We start from the raw sequence: 19,047 nt of genomic DNA on the forward strand, positions 1-19,047 counted from the left end.
CTTCCGCCACCCGCACCGCCCGCCTGCTCCCCTGAGGTTGCAGGTGAGCCTCCCTTCCTGTTCTCCCCTGCCCCCACAGTGCAGCCCCTCCTGCACTGGTGCCACGGCGTGCTGAGGCTGCGGGGGAAGGGGAATATCAGCGGAGGGGCCGGGGGGTTAGCCTCCCTGGCTGGGAGCTCAAGGGCCACGCAGGATGGTCCCTTGGGCCAGATGTGGCCCAGGGGCCATAGTTTGCCCACCTCTGCTTTAGACTGATAATTGGCTGCCGAAATTATGGTTTCCTGTTGAGTATCTGAAGTCACTGTCTTTGATGTACAAATGTGCCGCAAGATCCTTTGTTCTGGCTGCTGTTGAACATGAAAGGAGAAGATGCAGTAGTCAGCGGAAAGGATGCAGAGGTACATCATGACCCTGAGAATACCAGTACTTGTTGCAACTTAGTGGTACGAACAAGTTGAGTACAGTACGTTAGCCCTTTCTAAAAAGCAATGGAGGGAGGAAAAGGGATTTTGAGACAGGTTTACTGTTGCCATCCTGCTTTTATCTCTGCCTTTATCTCCCTGCTTTTATCTCTAATTGTCTTCCCTGCTCCAATCACAGGTTAGAGCAGCCCAGGGGATGATCCAATGTGCCATCTGACTATCGTCCGCAGGGAACAATCCACCAGTTGAGGAATGCTTCAGCCATACTAACTCTCCACCTCTCCTTGGTCACTTCATGCCCATTCATACCCCCTTCTCCTATAGTTTTTGGGAGAGAGACTTAGGAGCTCTGTTGGATGTATGCTTGATGGGGGCCTATGGCCAGTCTCTACTCCCTTTACACTGTCTGAGCAATGCACAGGGAGTAGAGGACAGCAGAAAATCTGCTTTTATTTTTGATACTGGTGCATATTTAAAAATATTTTGACTAGTGTGCAGATTTGGAAAGAGGCCAGTAATAGGGGACACAGGAGACCTGATTCTCTTCCAAGATCTGCCACTAACCGCTGTGTGACCTTGGGCAAGTTAATGCATCTCTCTGTGTACCATCCCACCATTTGTCTGTTTTGTGTAATTATATTATTGCAGAAGGGACTGTGTCTTACACTGTCTGTCTATACTAGCATAGTAAAACCCTGATTTCAGTTGGGGGCTGTAGGCATTGCAGTAATACAGTTAACAACAATGAAATGTTTTGGTCAGATGAATGAAGCAATCAGATTCCATGTGGCCATGTAAGGCTGTATAAAAATGTTAGCTGTATTTTGAGTTATGCTGCCTTGAGATTAATAAGTGGAGGGTGCATCCTCAAAACTGATTTTATAGTTAAAAGATTTGTTTTATTATTGTATTACCCTGAAGCACTGGTGGGGAAAATGACAGGTTTCAGAGTAGCAGCCATGTTAGTCTGTATTTGGAAAAAGAAAAGGAGTACTTGTAGCACCTTAGACTAATAAATTTGCCACAAGGACTCCTTTTCTTTTTGGGGGAAAATGTTATCTTAATTAAAAATGAATCAAAGAATTCCAAACAACTGGGGATATTTTAGAAGGCATGGAGACATGCATTTGTTAAATAAAAAATACATTTGATGCATGGGACATGACATTGTGAACCCCTGCCACTGAAAATACTGCTTGGAAGTTCCTGGCACCATGTATCAGGCTTGCAGCAGGAAGGTCAGAGTGGCTCAGCAATCTTTCGTGTAGTGGAGGGACACTCTCAGTTCAAATAAATTAGCATAGACCCTGAAGAAGCTAAAGTATGTGGTGGGTCCTTATTAAAAGAATTAGGGCATCCTCTGGACGTCTTTATTCAATATGCTCTCAAGAAAAGCTTTCATTAAAGAAGGATCTAAAAAGAAATAATTAAAGACACATCAACTAAGGGATGCTAATACTTCTACCCACATTCAATTTCATCATGATTTGAAGCTTAAAGTCTCTATGATTAGGTAGTGCTTCCTCCAGTATAAAAAGTTGCTGTTCTACTTTTAGGAGTATATGCGCCTTGGTGCCACAAGATTGCAACTAGAAAGTAGTGAGCATTTGGCTACATGTAGAGCCCATCAGGGATTAGAGTGTTTCGTGAGAGGGACTGTGTCCCAAACCAACCTTAGTTCCTTTCCTGTGTCATAGGCAATATGTGTCAGAAACATCTTCTTTACATCAATTGTATTGACCTTGAACTCATCTATCCCTCTCCTTTTGTTATTTTGAGGATACTTGTGTTTATACTGTAATTTGTAGTCTACTATGCAAAGAATTATTTTTAGAAGTATGCTGTTGCAGGTTCCAAACTACTTGCTAACTGTGCTGCTGCAGAATTCTCGACAGTCTTCTTCGTGTTATCAAGTGATTTTGGACTATTCCCCTCTGTGGAGTTCTGGGGTTCCAAGCTAGTTTTACATCAATTCCTTTACTTCTCATTTTCAATCAACTATATGGCACGAGGGGGAAAAAAAAGCAATTTAAAGATATGAGATGTGGCACCAAAATGTCCTTGACGGTTCCAGACACATGCTGAGCAGTTAAGCTTTTTCACCCCACTGTCCCCAGACCAGTGACACTAGAAGTAGTGGGAGAATGCTTTCCTAGGCAGCAAGCACTTAGCTATGTACGACACCTGTCAGAAGGATGTGCTTCCATGCATGTGCTCAACCTAGACGGAACAGTAATTATGAGCCTGCTGTATAGAAAGTACAATAGTTATGGGCTTGATGCAGAAATTACTGGATTGATTCTATGATTTGTGTTATGGAGGAGGTCAAGATAGATTATCATAATGGTCCCTTCTGGTCATAAAAATCTATGAATTCTTGATACATGTGCAGCATTGGGGTGCCCTCCTGTGCACTTTAACCTATCCAGATAGGCAAGCTAGGAATGTGCTGCAAAATTAAATGGACACTAAAAATCTATATTCAATTATAGTTTTAACCTGAAGTTTGTAATGAGCTCTGGGACTGAGACATGGACTCATGGACACTTTATAAGGTGCCCTGGGGATAAGACATTAGATTTGGATTATGGAACACACTATTTGCATTATTTTGGATGACAGTAGCGTTTTAGTGTTCTGGAGACTGATGTTCCTTATGTTGATTTTCCTTCTTCTCTCTTCCCCCCATCTATTTCTTATTTAAAAAACAAACAACTAGAAAATTCCATACAAAATACTATGTTTAAAAAATGGTTGCTGGGTCAAGCAAGAGTGCTTGTAAATTCTAGTTCTTAGAATATATTCGTTTTGGTTTTGTAGTTTTGGAATAATAGCTACTTAATATTAATTTTATAGTATCTGGGTAGACCACTTATCCCAATATGCTATGGAAAACTTTCTGCGGGCTGCAGAAATGGGAGAAGAGTTAAATGAGGCCTGGATTGTTCACAACACAGTGGTGTATGTCTTAAATCACAATAAACATCTTATAGCTTCAGGAAGACAGCGAGAGATTGTTGAGTCCCTGCAGAGTCTTCTCAGTGCAATCAAGAATACTGGACACAGTGGGTAAGTATGATGGTTGAGTTTGATTATTACCTTTCTCTTTTCTATTAAGCCTTTTATGAAGCTAAAAATAAATTCTAAAAATATTTTTTCACTAATCATAAATCACTTTTTCATTGTGCCATATTCTGGTAGCACTAAAGAAATGTTGTTAGTGTTTTATTTGATTTGTGCATGGATATTTGAGATGGTATAGTGGATTAGTTGGTTTAAAATGAAGTTCCCCAGTCTAACACTGCATGATATTCACTCTGCCCTGTCTAAACCTTATTAAAGAGTGACTATACAAAGCTGATCTGGTCTTTTTAGTTTGGAGTGGCAGCAGGGCTTCTGTGGCTAATCAAAAGGAAAAGCTTACTCTGCACACTGTCTTGCCAAAGCAGGATGCCCTGAAATGTATTCACTTGATGTCCATCTCTCTCAAATTTAATGCATTATATTTGTTGTAAATGTTTAATAATCAAAGCAAGTGTGGTCTATTATTTTTTATGAATATAAAAGCTTTGTAAAATTTAAAGCGGGGGGAGGGAAAGAAAGTAAAAGGAAAACACACAGTAGTTGGTTGCAGTCCAGGGGATATCCATAAACCTGTAACTGCCATTAAATCATCACTAAAGTCTAAATAATTAGTATCAATAAAGATCCAAGTCAGGCTTCACTGAACATGATAAGGAGAGGAATGCAGTGTAGGAATATCTTCTCTTATAAGATCTGGTATAAAGAATCCCATCTTGCCTCTAAAACTGAAAACTCATGAATGGGAACAAAAAGTTAGTGATTAAAGCTATTGTACTATCTCTTTGCAAAAATGTGTTAACTCTAACTTGTACCTTATGTAGTTGCCATTCTTAGTTTTGAGCTAATCACTTAGAATCTTGGAGACCCAGAAGAAAGTTTTTCAATAAAAACAAACAGGTATTGTTGATACTGATATGGAGGAAGTGAGGATGCTGTTGATTATTGGAGAGATGGAATTTTGGATGAGGAATATGGAAATCCCAGTACTGCTAGCATTTAGGAAGAATGCAACAATGATGATGGGGACTCCATCACTGACAGTGGCAATACTTTATGCACAACCACAGGTGGCAGAAAAAAAAGGATGCCTGACTTATGGCAAAAAGTCAAATAAAAAAATTAAACTCCATTTACTACTTCTGGTACTCACTTTCTACAATATGTGCCTTAATATTGTTTCCAGTAGTCTACACAGAAGAACATTTTTTTCATGTTGTCAGATTAGAGTACGCCAAGGAAGCAGTAATCATCTTTTGTTCTGGAGTCACCTTTGCCAGGACCTCATGTAGTTATGTAAAATGCACATTAACGGGGAAAGAAAAGTTAATAATAGGGGCACCACAGCTACTGTGAGATACCTCAGTCAGATGTTGATCTGTGCTTTACCAGAAGGAATATCTGCTATAGGTGTTGTTAATTGCAGCTCAACAATTTATTTGTAACATTGCATTAATTTCTACAACAATCAAGAAGTATGATTTCACGTAAGAGGAGTTGACATAAGAGTGTTTTTGTGCAAATACTCTTATTAATACAAGTGAGAGTGTAGAGGAGTAATAAAAATCTTGAACTGAAACATAGACAAAACGTTTCATAAATAGAATATTTTCCAGGAGGCAATGGCGGATCTTAATGTAGAACACCTTGGAAAGGACATTATGAAAAAACATGAAGGCTAAATTTAGCTAAGCTTAACTTTGGTATATTTTAACTTTTTCTCCAATGTGAAAGTGTTTCTTTAAGGTTATTTTGCAAATGTTTCATAAGTTTGCTTTCCAGGGGAAACTTAGAATTTAGAGAAGTGTTAATCATCTTTCTGTGCCACCTTTATTTTGCTCTAAGGAGATGTTTCTAACACTTAGTCTTTTTGTTTTGTCTTTCAGAAATACTGTTGTTTTGGTGATGTTATGTAATGCTTTGGCTCGAGGCCTAATTCTTTGTTGGATTCCAAAATCAGTTTTGAAAACTGATGAGAAGAAAAAGATAGATGCAGCAACAGACAAAAGTAAAAGGTCCTCAATAAAGGGGCTTGAAAAAACAAACAGTGTCCAACCTTTGTCAGTGGATCCAAATGGACTCCCTGATATTAAAGCGGCCTTAGAGGTACAAAGTTCTCATTGCTCTGTTTCCTATCAAACCACTATATTTGGAGGGGGAAAAAACCTCTCCCCACCATACACACACACAAGCACACACTCACAGCTCAAGTTGGAAAATTGGAGCCTTTATCCTTTAACTCAGTTGCCCCATAGAGATGTTAGACAGATAAATATGCGGTATTCTCAGCATACCCTCTGAGGAATGCATTGTATTCATAACAAGTGCTGGGCTATGGATTCATGTTCTAAGTTTAATTTTATTCTTGGATTTTAGGTTTGTGAATTTGCCCTGAATTTGACAAATAGAAACATACCTAATGAACTGGTACCTATTGCTGTACGACAACAGATCATTGCTACCTGGGTGAAAGCAAAACAGTTACTTCAGCAACAAATTGGGCATAAACTTGGAACTGATGATGAGGTATAGATTCTGTGAAATCATATGTGAAAAATGAATACATATAACATACTTAACTATGGAAAATATGAGAATATGTACACTTTTTGAATGCAAAATGGAGAATAAGATTTGGTTGTTCCCATTAACACATTACAAAGGACAACTAGTTTTTTGTATGGGGTGTAGAAATGACTCTCTTGAGTTTATTTTATTTCTACCTTCTGTTTTTAGCTACAAGAAATAAATAGTGGTAACTGTCATATGATATCATAACTATACCATCTTTTAAAAAGAAAAGGAGTACTTGTGGCACCTTAGAGACTAACCAATTTATTTGAGCATGAGCTTCCGTGAGCTACAGCTCACTTCATCGGATGCATACTGTGGAAACTGCAGAAGACATTATATACACAGAGACCATGAAACAATACCTCCTCCCACCCCACTCTCCTGCTGGTAATAGCTTATCTAAAGTGATCATCAAGTTGGGCCATTTCCAGCACAAATCCAGGTTTTCTCACCCTCCGCCCCCTCACACACAAACTCACTCTCCTGCTGGTAATAGCCCATCCAAAGTGACCACTCTCTTTACAATGTGTATGATAATCAAGGTGGGCCATTTCCAGCACAAATCCAGGTTTTCTCACCCCCCCAGCCCCCTCCAAAAACCACACACACAAACTCACACTCTTGCTGGTAATAGCTTATCCAAAGTGACCACTCTCCTTACAATGTGTATGAAAATCAAGGTGGGCCATTTCCAGCACAAATCCAGGTTTTCTCACACCCCCCCCAAGTGTGTGTGTGGGGGGGGGTGAGAGAACCTGGATTTGTGCTGGAAGTGGCCCACCTTGATTATCATGCACATTGTAGGGAGAGTGGTCACTTTGGATGAGCTATTACCAGCAGGAGAGTGAATTTGTGTGTGTATGGGGGTGGGGGGGTGAGAAAACCTGGATTTGTGCTGGAAATGGCCCACCTTGATTATCATGCACATTGTAGGGAGAGTGGTCACTTTGGATAAGCTATTACCAGCAGGAGAGTGAGTTTGTGTGTGTGTGTGTGTTTTTTTTTGGGGGGGGGGGGTGAGAAAACCTGGATTTGTGCTGGAAGTGGCCCACCTTTATTTTCATACACATCGTAAGGAGAGTGGTCACTTTGGATAAGCTGTTACCAGCAGGAGAGTGAGTTTGTGTGTGTGGTTTTTGGAGGGGGGTGGGGGGGGTGAGAGAACCTGGATTTGTGCTGGAAATGGCCCACCTTGATTATCATACACATTGTAAAGAGAGTGGTCACTTTGGATGGGCTATTACCAGCAGGAGAGTGAGTTTGTGTGTGAGGGGGCGGAGGGTGAGAAAACCTGGATTTGTGCTGGAAATGGCCCAACTTGATGATCACTTTAGATAAGCTATTACCAGCAGGAGAGTGGGGTGGGAGGAGGTATTATTGTTTCATGGTCTCTTTGTATATAATGTCTTCTGCAGTTTCCACAGTATGCATCCGATGAAGTGAGCTGTAGCTCATGAAAGCTCATGCTCAAATAAATTGGTTAGTCTCTAAGGTGCCACAAGTACTCCTTTTCTTTTTGCGAATACAGACTAACACGGCTGTTACTCTGAAACCATCTTTTAAAGATATACATTTATAGAGTTATAAAATGCTACGAGACCTCAAGCATATTTCAATAAACATATAATATTGATATTTTCATTATATAATTATGAATATTATTATTACTTTGAATTATATTATTAATTTGAATTTTTGTTCTTGCTGGTGTATTTCAATGGGAATGCCTGTTTTAAATAAAAACATAAAAATAAAATATATCTAATAAAACCATGATGTCAGAATTTTGTAGCATATATATATATATATTCATTGCATAGTTGCTAATCTCTTTCATATTGAAACTATTGGAGTTTTGATTTGACAGGAGTTATGAATGAAATTAAATGTATAAAAATTATAAAAATTTACATTTTAGGAACACAATAAAAACAGGTGAACAGTTTTTCTTTTAGCTAAGTGACCCTTTAATGCCAATGAGAGTTCTACATATATATTCCCAAAGATAGTTAAAATATATCCTTTGTCTAATTAATAAATTGACATTATTTTATAATGTTTATATATGCATAAAGTTTGGAATAAATGTGACATTGCTTGCTTCTCAGACTGGCGAGGGACAAAATCCAATCACAAAAGTTCTTGTTGCTTTGGAAATGTACTCATGTAATGGCTTGGGTCTCATGGACTTTATTGTTCCCAGTTTGTCTCAGGTATTTAGCTTTATTTTACTAGGTTTTTCTTGTGATAAGATGTATGTCTACATACTGTAGATGTTGCTGGTATCTTTCTGTAATCTCCGTTTTGCATAGTTGGATACAAAATTATTTCTGCTAGAGAGCTATACTGTTTTTTATTTTCTTTTAAAACTTTTTAAAGTTAAGGTAATGATCACAACAATTAGTAAATTGACATCCCTGGAGATTAAATCTCTGCATTTAACCACAAAATGGGTACAATAAAATAGTGGAAGTGCAAGATTCCCCCTGATATTCTACCAAGTTGTGCTGGGAGCTGCCAGATACTAGTAAAGTTGCATTCAACATCAGACCACACCTCTAGTCTCTCATCTCTGTGGCAAAGATGACAACTTAACGGATGCTCTGTGCTGAAAATACTGTACAAAAACCCAAACCAACACATACCTCAAGCATTCTCTAGTCGCTTCTTGAGGTCTTGAGAGTGGGGCACAAATAGAACCTGTGGCCATTTAAGGGAACATGAAGAGGTTTTCATTATTTGTGTCTCAGGAAGGCAGTAATGCATCACTATCCACAATTTCTTTAGTATGTGACTATTTGTTTTGGGGCAGATTTTGCCACCATTATTCATGGTGATTAGTGCCATTCTCCAAATGAAACCCCATTGAGTTACTAAGCATGAGTCAGAGTGACAGAATCTGGCCTATATCCCAAGCTGTCAAAGTTGTCTTTGAGTTCTGTGGGTCTATTTTGTAGTCATCTCTGTATATCATCCACAGTACAGGTTATCAGCTATATCCCCCAGTTTCAGGGCAGGGCTATACTCCCCCTCCATGGTCCACCAAGGGCACTGACTTCAGGCTTCTGGCTCTCAGCAGTTACCTCTTTTGGTGGAAACTCACATCTCTCTCCCTCCTGACCAGGGACTTAAAGGGGCACAGTTCCCTGCTGTACACTTGGATATCCCCACCAAGCCAGACTGCCCAAAAGGCCTGTGCCTTCACTTTGCTTTCCCTTGGAGGGCTATGACTAGTGTATTCCCTCCAGTTTTAAGCTCCTTATAAGCAAGCACATTTTATCCTTGAGGTAGAAGCATTACATAGAAAACATATTAAGAAAAAACTACATTCATGCTAAAAAGCTTACCAGAGGTCACCGTCAGTTCCAACCTCTTGCTCTTGTAAGTTTCAGGCTTTTAAAAACCACAAGTGGATATTAGTACATATCCATCTTAGAACCAGAACACAGACTGGGCAGATCAGCCATTTTTTTTATACAGCTTGAGCCTTTAATCGTGGCCTTATGTAACAGGTAATTGGTAGACAAACCCTCTTCTCAGGTCATAGCTTCAAAAGTCTTGGTTTTTGTATAACGAGAGTTGGGAAATTTGCGTTATCCTTGCTGTAGGGTTTGCCCAGGAAATCCAATTAACACTTATTGTCCCAAAGTTCGTATATGTCTAGCACATTTTCAGTGTAGTCATTTGAATTCCCAAATCTCACATCTGCCCCCAGAGAGGTTACACATGATCACAGCCCACAATAATATATAAACTTAGTACAGTAAGGTCTTCTAAGGATACCGTGAAAAATTAAGAACATAAGAATGGCCATACTGTGTCAGACCAATGGTCCATTTAGCCCAGTATCCTGTCTTCTGACAGTGGCCATTGCCAGTCGCTTCAGAGGTAATGAACAGAACAGGACAATGTTGAGTAATCCGTCACCGGTTATCTAGTCCCAGCGTTTGGCAGTTGTAAGTTTAGGGACACCTGGAACGTGAGGTTGCGTCCCTGAGCATCTTGGCTAATAGCTGTTTATGGAGATATCCTCCAGGAACTTACCTCATTTTTTTAACCTAATTTTTTTTGTCTTTCACAAGTTCCCTTGGCAGTGAGTTCCAGAAGTTAACTGTTGTATGAAGAAATACTTCCTTTTGTTTGTTTTAAACCAGTTGCCTATTAATTTCATTGGGTGACCCTTAGTGCTTGTGTTATGGAAAGAGATAAATAACACTTTTCTATTCACTTTCTCCACACCAGTCATGATTTTATAGACCGCTGTCATATCCCCTCTGAGTTCTCTCTTTTTCAAAGCTGAACAGTCCCAGTCTTTTTTTGTCTCTCCTTGTATGGAAGGTGTTCCATATCCATAATCATTCCCGTTGCCGTTCTCTATACCTCTTCCAATTCTAATATATCTATTTTGAGATGAGGCGACCAGAATTGTATGCAGTATTCATAGTGTGGGTGTACCATGGATTTATACAGTGGCTTTATGATATTTTCTGTCTTATTATCTATCCCTTTCCTAATGGTTCCTGTTAGCTTTTTTGACTGCTGCTACACATTGAGCGGAGGTATTCAGGGAACTATTCATGACTCCAAGATCTCTTTGAGTGGTAACAGATCATTTAGACCCTATAGTTTTGTATGTGTAGTTTGAATTACGTTTTTCAATGCGCATTGCTTTGCACTTATCAGCACTGAATTACATTTGTCATTTTGTCACGCAGTCACCCAGCTAGGTGAGATTCCTTTGTGAGTCTTTGCAGTCACCTTAGGACTTAACTATCTTCAGGAATTTTGCATCATTTGCAAATTTTGCCACCTCACTATTCAGCCCTTTTTCCAGATCATTTTATGAACATGTTGAACAACACAGCTGCCTATACAGAACCTTGGGAGACCCTTATGTTTACCACTCTCCATTGTGAAAACTGACCATTTATTCCTACCCTTTGTTTCCTGTCTTTTAACGAGTTGTTGATCCATCTGAGGACCTTCCCTCTTATCCCATGACTGTTTAGTTTGCTAAAGAGCCTTTGGTGAGGGACCTTGCTTTCTGAAGGTCCACATACGCTATATCAACTGGATCACCCCTATCCACATGCTTGTTGACTCCCTCAGAGAATTCTAATAGATTAGTGAGGCATGATTTCCTGTTACAAAAGCCATGTTGATGCTATCCCAACATATCATATTTGTGTGTGTCTGATAATTTTGTTCTTTACTATAGTTTCATCCAGTTTGCCTGGTACTGAAGTTATTCTGACCAGCCTGTAATTGTGTGGCTTTTTAAAAAAATTAACATTACATTAGGTACCCTCCTGTCATTTGGTACAGTGGGTGATTTAAGTGATAGGTTATGTACCACAGTTGTTAGTTCTGTTAGTAGAGTTCAGAACTCTTCGGTGAATATCATCTTGTCCTGGTGATGTATTGCTCTTTAATTTATCATGTTTTTTCCAAAACCTCCTGTACGTCTCAGTCTGGAACAGTTCCTCAGATTTGTCACTTAAAAAACCTGACTGTTTTACTTAAAACAGTCTTTGCTATTAGTTATTGTGTTCATAGCCAGTTGCTCTTCAACTGTCCCTAAAGATTGGATTCTTAGAAGGCATAAGTCTCCACAGAGTTCATGAGATCTAGGTCTTGATGGCTGAGCTCCCATACCCAGTTTCATAAACTAAAATGATGCTGCAACCCCCCAAAATCCTGACTAAATTTCCCCTGTACCAATCCACTAACCAACTCAGTAATTTTCACTAAGCTTTACTCAAATACCAGGGAATTCAGATTACATGGTCTGTATGTTAAGAAGACCCTTAGCTACTATCTAGACATATAACTAAGCCTATATATAAGTATCCTTGCTGTTTGCAGAAATGTTGCACACCAGTAACTATAGTTCTTTGAGTAAATTGTCCCACAGATCCTCAGGGCCAGCTTAAAGATTCAAATGATAATTCTGTTAGTTTCAGAAACAGAATATAATGTTGAATGCACCATTTTTAAAATCTGACTCCTCTTATTTGGCTCTAATAGAGGTTCCAGTAGGTGAAAGAATTAAAAATAAAGTTGGAAACCTCAGTCCTTCTGTTTGGCATTCAGCACCAAGCCCCAATACACGTCTTCTTTTTAGAAGATTCTGACTCAATGTATGGATTGCAGGCATATGCCAAGAGTAGGAATCTGTGCCAACATGCATCCGATGAAGCGGGTATTCACCCACAGAAGCTTATGCTCCAATACGTCTGTTAGTCTATAAGGTGCCACAGGACTCTTTGCCACCTTTACAGATCCAGACTAACACGGCTACCCCTCTGATACTATGCCAACAATGTTCTTCAAGAACTATAGTCATCATAAATAACCTTTCTTTCCCAATTCTAATTCTGTAGGTCACATTCCATATTTTTCTTTGCCTGTAATTAGTAACTTTTTGTTTGTGTAGTGAACACAGTGTGTTTGATATTATACAAGATGCAAAGATAGATGGGCTGTGTTCCAAAGATTTTGCAATCTAAAAGACCAACAAAGAGAAGATGGGATAACTTTAAATTACTGTATATACATTTTTTAAAAGTTTGTGTTTGTGAGAATCAGGATGATTTGAATCAAAAAGGGTGGTGGGTCTGCAAACTGCTATTTGAATCAGGGCTTGTCTTCTACACTGATAGTGAGAAAGTCATATCATATATGGGGCAGTACGAAGTGAAGGACAGAAATAGAATTATGTAATCATACCTTTATATATGTTGTTTTCTTTGAATCTTTACAAAGTTGTTGCATGACTTATAAAATATTTAATATATCCTTGCATACTGTGTATGAAAAGTGATTGACAAACATATTTCTTTTGCTATTATTTGCAGTTGGTGAAAATGACTTTAGAATGCAACTGGTCAGATCCATTAGTGGAATTGCAGACATTGACACGACTTACACATTTTGCGTATGCATCACATGACCATGAAATAGTGATGACTTGTTCCCAAAGAACCTTACAACTAGATGATGCAGTTTTGTATGATACAGATGTGAAGAAACATGAAATGTAAGTATACAGAATTTTCCATGATAACATAAAATAACATCAAAGCATTCAGTAAGATACGTACATTTTTGTGATTATATAATCAAAATTGTTAGAGGTAAGGATCTGGTTTAAGGCGTAAAAAACTGTATTTAAGAGTAAAAGCTGAAACTTCCCTCTTACTCACTCTATTGTGGTTAGCAGTTCCAGCACTGTTTGAGCATTGAGGGTTAGATTATAACCTTACAATGCAGCCTGAGTAAGGAGCAATGCAGGAAGCAGATTGAGTGTCCTTGACTCAGTTCAAGAAAACATGTAAACACATGCTAAAGGCCCATTGAAGTAAATCATATGCTTAAAGTTAAGCATGTGCTCACCTAAATTAGGGCCTCTAACATTCACAATCTTGTTCCTGCTTTCACTTCATTCCAGGGGGAAGGTAATCTGTGCTAGCCCTTCTGGTGATGCAGGATTGTGTCCCTGACTGCACTGGGTTTGATGCATGGACTGAATTTATGCAGTTTGGAGGTGGTGCCAAGACTGCCCACATCTTTTCTCATCCATTCCCTGACCACTTCTGTGGGAGGAGGAGGAGGAGGAGGAGCCCGAGCCCAGTGGCAGCTACTCTTTCCCCACATGGGGGATGGAGATGGAGGTAGCCCATATAAGATAGGCTTTGTCATTTATGTTGCAGTACCTAGGTGCAATGAGAATGTTAACAAAGGAGTTGAAGTCTGAAAACTGGCTTCATATCTGGGATTAAGGCAACTTCCACACTAGATTGAGGATCTGCTGATACAGCCCTATCATCCAGAAAGGAAGATCCCCAGATGTATAAATGCAGCCCAAAAAGGAAATGTGGTTTGACCAAAAATGGATGAAATTAGCCCAGTTAATAATAATGTTTTTATACTGTCAGGGAAAAAGGTAATTCTGGATGGAAAATTTTGAGCATAATTAAATGCTGACATTAACCTTAACTGGAAAAACATGTGCTCTTTATCATCTGCAGCCATTCACTAGGAAATTGACTTTCTACATTTTTTTCAAATCTTTCAGCAAAATGAGACATTCAAATATATAGAGATCTTGAATATCATAGAGAGCAGCTCTCTGAAGGCTTTTCAATTCATAAAACAATTAATGGATAAAATATTTTCATCTTTGACACAGAACTTTAGTCCAGGATGTGTCATAATTTCTCCCGTGTAAATGCAAAGAATACTAATTTTTCATTTTGGTATGTTAAAGAGCAACATTAGGGTAAAATAGGGCTTAAATTTGCTTTGGTTTTCATTTTTTCAGTGTAAAAGTGAACAGTGGAACACTGGTAACCTCTAGTGGTCATAATCATTATTGCATAATAGTTTTTGCTCTAAAGGATAGGTGCGAGGCCAGGTGGACCTGGTAATGCAGTAAAAGTAAGTTCACTTTTTGAAAATGTTTCTTTTTATTCTCTTCTGTGCATACAGTTTGGTTTTTAAAAGTTTGCATAATATAGATACAACAGAATTTTTTTCCCTGCAAAAATACATATATTATCCTTTTTCTCTTAAAGCTTTGACATCCAAATGTCTCAGAATGGAACATTTTTACCTGATTTCTTTCTTTCCTTGAACTGACCTCTTTCATTCCACCCCACCCTGAATAAATTCACAGGGAGAAGATGAGAAGTGCGCTCATCTGGAGCCTTGTACATAGTTCTATTGTTTAAAGTTGCTGCCTAAGTTTAAAGTTCTCACTAACAAATGTCAGTGTTTTATAGAATCATAGAATGGTAGGACTGTGAGAGACCTCATCTAGTCCAGTCCCATGCATGCATGGCAAGACTAAGAATTACCTAGTCCATCCCTGACAGGTGTTTGTTTAACCTGCTCTTAAAAATCTCCAATTATTCAGATTCTACAACCTCACTAGGCAATTTATTCTAGTTCTTAACTACCCTGACAGTTAGGAAGTTTCTCCTAATGTCCAACCTAAATCACCCTTGCTGCAATTTAAGGCCATTGCTTCTTGTCCTATCTTCAGAGGTTAAGGAACATAATTTTTCTCCCTCTTCCTTGTAACAACCTTTTACGTACTTGAAAACTGTTATCAGATCCCCCCCTCATTCTTCTCTTCTCCAAACTAAACAAACCCAATTTTTTCAATCTTCCCTCATAGGTCATGTCTTCTAGCCCTTTAATCACTTTTGTTGATCTTTTCTGGACTTTCTCCAATTTGTCCACATCTTTCTTGAAATGTGGTGCCCAGAACTGGACACAATACTCCAGTTGAGGCCTAATCAGAGAGGAGTAGAGCAGAAGAATTACATCTTGTGTCTTGCTTACATCATTCCTGCTAATACATCCCAGAATGATGTTTGCTTTTTTTGCAACAGTGTTATACTGTTGACTCATATTTAGCTTGTGATCCATTATGACCCCTATATCCCGTTCCTCAGTACTCCTTCCTAGGCAGTCAATTCCCATTTTGTATTATGCAGCCTTGGAAATACTTTGTAGTGGAAGGTCTAAAGATTTGTGGCCTAATCTTGGAGCCCCAGTAAAAGTCTGAATAGGGTTTTGCATTTGCGTGTGCGTATATATAAAAAGAGAGAACGAGAGAGAGAAAGCTGCATTAGTGTTAGGACATGTCTACATGTACAGTGCTGCAGCGGCACAGTATATCGATGCAGTTACGCTACTGCAGCATGTCTGGTGAAGATGGTCTATGCCAACAGGAGAAAGCTGTCCTGTCAGCATAATAAAATCACCTCCGTGAATGGCAGAAGCTATATTGGTGGGAGAAGCTCTCCCACTGACATACCGCTGTGCACACAAGCGTTCATGTTGGTATAACATATATAGGGCCCTACCAAATCCATGGCCAAGAAAAATGCGTCATGGACCGTGAAATCTGCCCCCCCCCCCCGAAATCTGGTCTTCCATGTGCTTTTACCTATACTATACAGATTTCATGGGGGAGACCAGTGTTTCTCAAATTGGGGGTCCTAACCCTAACATATTTTATCTCTGTAATGTATCCCTAATATGATTACAGTATTATTTTACAGAACCAGAAAGGTAAAGTATAGAGTAATGTTTGAGTGAAGCTACACCGCATATTAGTTTCATAATTTGGTATCTGATTATAAAAAAAATTTTCAAATTTAGTTTTAGTAGAAACTGAATAAATGTTTAAGTAGAGTCTGTAACACCACCATTTTGTAAAAGACAAACAGTCAATGGGAATGGATGCATTCTCCCGTTGAAAGATTAGAACACATTGTGAATTGTTTGTCTTTTTGCAGGGATGATTACACAGCAAGACAAGAAATGTTAAGCACTGCTGCTTGTATACAGGGGAGGAGTATCATGGAAAATTTGGCTGGAAAAAAACATTTGCGCTTAGCAGCATCAAAAGCCTTTGTTCAAAGTGCAAGGTATGTTGTATTTTGATGGGGCTCAGCAGAATAATTTAATGCAGCTTTAAATTTTGATATAATTCCTATTTTGGAACCAGATCAACATATTCTTCTTTTCCAAGAGGTGGCTTGTGGGCTGAAATACTTAAATGATCTTGTGGAACCTTCCAGTTCAGAAAAATACTGAATACTCATGTCTCCCATATAGCTGGATGCTAGAGCTTCAAAATGAGTATCTTTAAAGTCACTACTAATCAATGAAGGTGAAGCCACAGATCCAAAATGAGGGAGAACCTATTATCTAATACAGGGATCGGCAACCTTTGGCATGCAGCTCATCAGGGAAATCCACTGGTGGGCCAGGACAGTTTGTTTACCTGCAGCATCCCGCAGGTTCAGCCAGTCGCAGCTCCCACTTGCCGCGGTTTGCTGTTCCAGGCCAATGGGGGCTGTGGGAAGTAGCGTGGGCCAAGGGATGTGCCGGCAGATTTCCCTGATGGACTGCGTGCCAAAGATTGCCGATCCCTGATCTAATACTTGTAGGAAATAGTACTGGGGACAGTGAAAAATATCAGTCTTCCAAACAAAAGGAGAAAATAATTGGTCCCACTGGCAGTCAAAAGTAGATAGGATTTGAATTTTTAATAGATGAGAATCTGAAGCTCTAACCTGAGACTGCCAATATTCCAGCTCTTTCCCTTCCATCAGCCAGTAAAAAGTGTGTGACGGATAAGTTCGAGGAAACAGTGTAACAGAATCATTGGGGATATCCAGTTAAAGCAAACAATTCTGTGCTCTTTTAAATGCAAGTGATGAACAGAGACTTCTTCATACAAAATCAAGTGTTCTGTACTGAGTTGGGCATAGCTGGACAGAGATTCTAAGAGGGAAGCAAGAAATATTGTTTACAAAACATTGGCTATAATAGTATATCCAGTGACAAGTTATATGAAAGAAAATACAGACTTTTAAAAAATGCTAAAATTGCATAGCTTTGTCAGAAACCATGACCATTCTGGTAAGCATAGTGAGCAAGCCTTAGGCATCATCATCTGGTAACAGTCTGTTATTTCACAAGATTCCTACTTACAGCTATATGATGGGATTTAAGCCACTGAGTAGAAAGATGGCATGGTACCACAACTGGGAAAGAATTATTAACTTCAGGACACAAAAATAGCAATAGCATGGAATATTGTCACAGAAACTATTCTTGTATGGAACTAGGGACATTCAAGTTGTGTCGTCGTATTACTTCAGTACTTCATTATACTGTGTGAAACCACATAGTAGTTTAAGAGGTTTTTTTTTTAAATGATACTGTAATGAAAAATTAACATGGTTGGGAGACAAAACACAATAGTTTAAAAATAGAGAGTTTTGTTATGATTCCCAAGTACAAATTCAACAGTTTTAGTAATAAAGAATCTTCAAATGGGTTACAAGTAAATATAACACATAGATGTTACTGATATCATATAAAAGGATATCTTTTTACTTATTTCTTACAGCCGCTATTTGTGGGTGTGAACATATTCATTACCCAAAATGGAAAATGCTTTCTATAGCGGGTTAATTCAAAAGCCTGTCATCTGAGGGAGACATATATAAATCCTGATTAGGACACAAAAGGGAGCTGAGTTGGGTGGTTCCATGGTTATGCTTAGCAGACATTGTGACTACAGCATGCAGTTTAGCATGAATGGCAGTCTTTTCTCAGTTTAATCATACTTTTCTCCCTCAGATATGCAGGTGAAACAGGAAACTGTACCCTTGTAATGCTGGCAGCTAGACACTTCTGGAATGCATGTTTACCTTTTATAGGTTCTTCACTAGACAGAGAACAGCTTAAAGAGCCCACAGAAACAATTCTCAAAAACATCATTAAAGCAGAATCTAAAATTAAGCAGGTAAGATTATTTAATAAGTAGCAATATTTTAGTAGAATTTACTGACCAGTTGTGATTTTGAAGCAAAATGTTGCTTTATTTGAAACTAGGGATGTTTACTTCAGGATTTTCTTTCCTGCGGGAGGGGAGAAAACTCCAAGTTTATCAGTCTAGCATCTTTTATGAGCACTTATATTCCTCTCATCTGAACACACGTTGACCCACCTCATCAATAGCCTCTCAACTGGAACTGTTTTCTTCAAAAAGATTTGCTGCAACTTACAACTTTCAGGTGTCCCTTTCTGAAGTTTACAAAAACGGTACTAATACAAAATATTAATATAAGAAAATACGGGAAAAATCAGCCAGTAACTTGCAGATTGGTGGTGATAGTTGGTCATATTGTTCTTGATCTACAGGACATAGTCAAAGAAAATCTCCAGTGAACAGAGGTTCTTCGAGTGCTTGTTCATGTCCATTCCAATCAGGTGTGTGCGTGCCGCATGCATGCCACCTGGAATACTTTTCCCTTAGCAGTGTCCGTGGGATCGGCCCGGACACCTACTGGAGTTGCACCTTCACAGCGCCAAATATAGGGCCCTGCCGACCCGCCACCCCCTTAGTTCCTTCTTCCCGCTGGTGATGGCTAGCTGGAAC

At 39.0% G+C, this 19,047-nt stretch overlaps 1 protein-coding gene across 2 annotated transcripts in view; it reads left to right on the forward strand.

Moving 5' to 3' along the window:
* The window catches only part of CFAP46 (cilia and flagella associated protein 46), a 143,636-nt gene that overhangs the window by 50,084 nt on the left and 74,505 nt on the right, over nucleotides 1–19,047 (forward strand). For both annotated transcript variants that reach the window (XM_074959109.1, XM_074959110.1), the window contains 7 exons: nucleotides 3,279–3,491; nucleotides 5,390–5,609; nucleotides 5,880–6,029; nucleotides 8,186–8,290; nucleotides 12,935–13,116; nucleotides 16,388–16,519; nucleotides 18,246–18,411. In XM_074959109.1, coding sequence (XP_074815210.1) covers nucleotides 3,279–3,491; nucleotides 5,390–5,609; nucleotides 5,880–6,029; nucleotides 8,186–8,290; nucleotides 12,935–13,116; nucleotides 16,388–16,519; nucleotides 18,246–18,411 — 1,168 coding nt within the window. The remainder of the gene's footprint in view (nucleotides 1–3,278; nucleotides 3,492–5,389; nucleotides 5,610–5,879; nucleotides 6,030–8,185; nucleotides 8,291–12,934; nucleotides 13,117–16,387; nucleotides 16,520–18,245; nucleotides 18,412–19,047) is intronic.

Source organism: Natator depressus, chromosome 7 (genome assembly GCF_965152275.1).
Source record: "Natator depressus isolate rNatDep1 chromosome 7, rNatDep2.hap1, whole genome shotgun sequence".
Classification (NCBI taxonomy): domain Eukaryota; kingdom Metazoa; phylum Chordata; order Testudines; family Cheloniidae; genus Natator; species Natator depressus.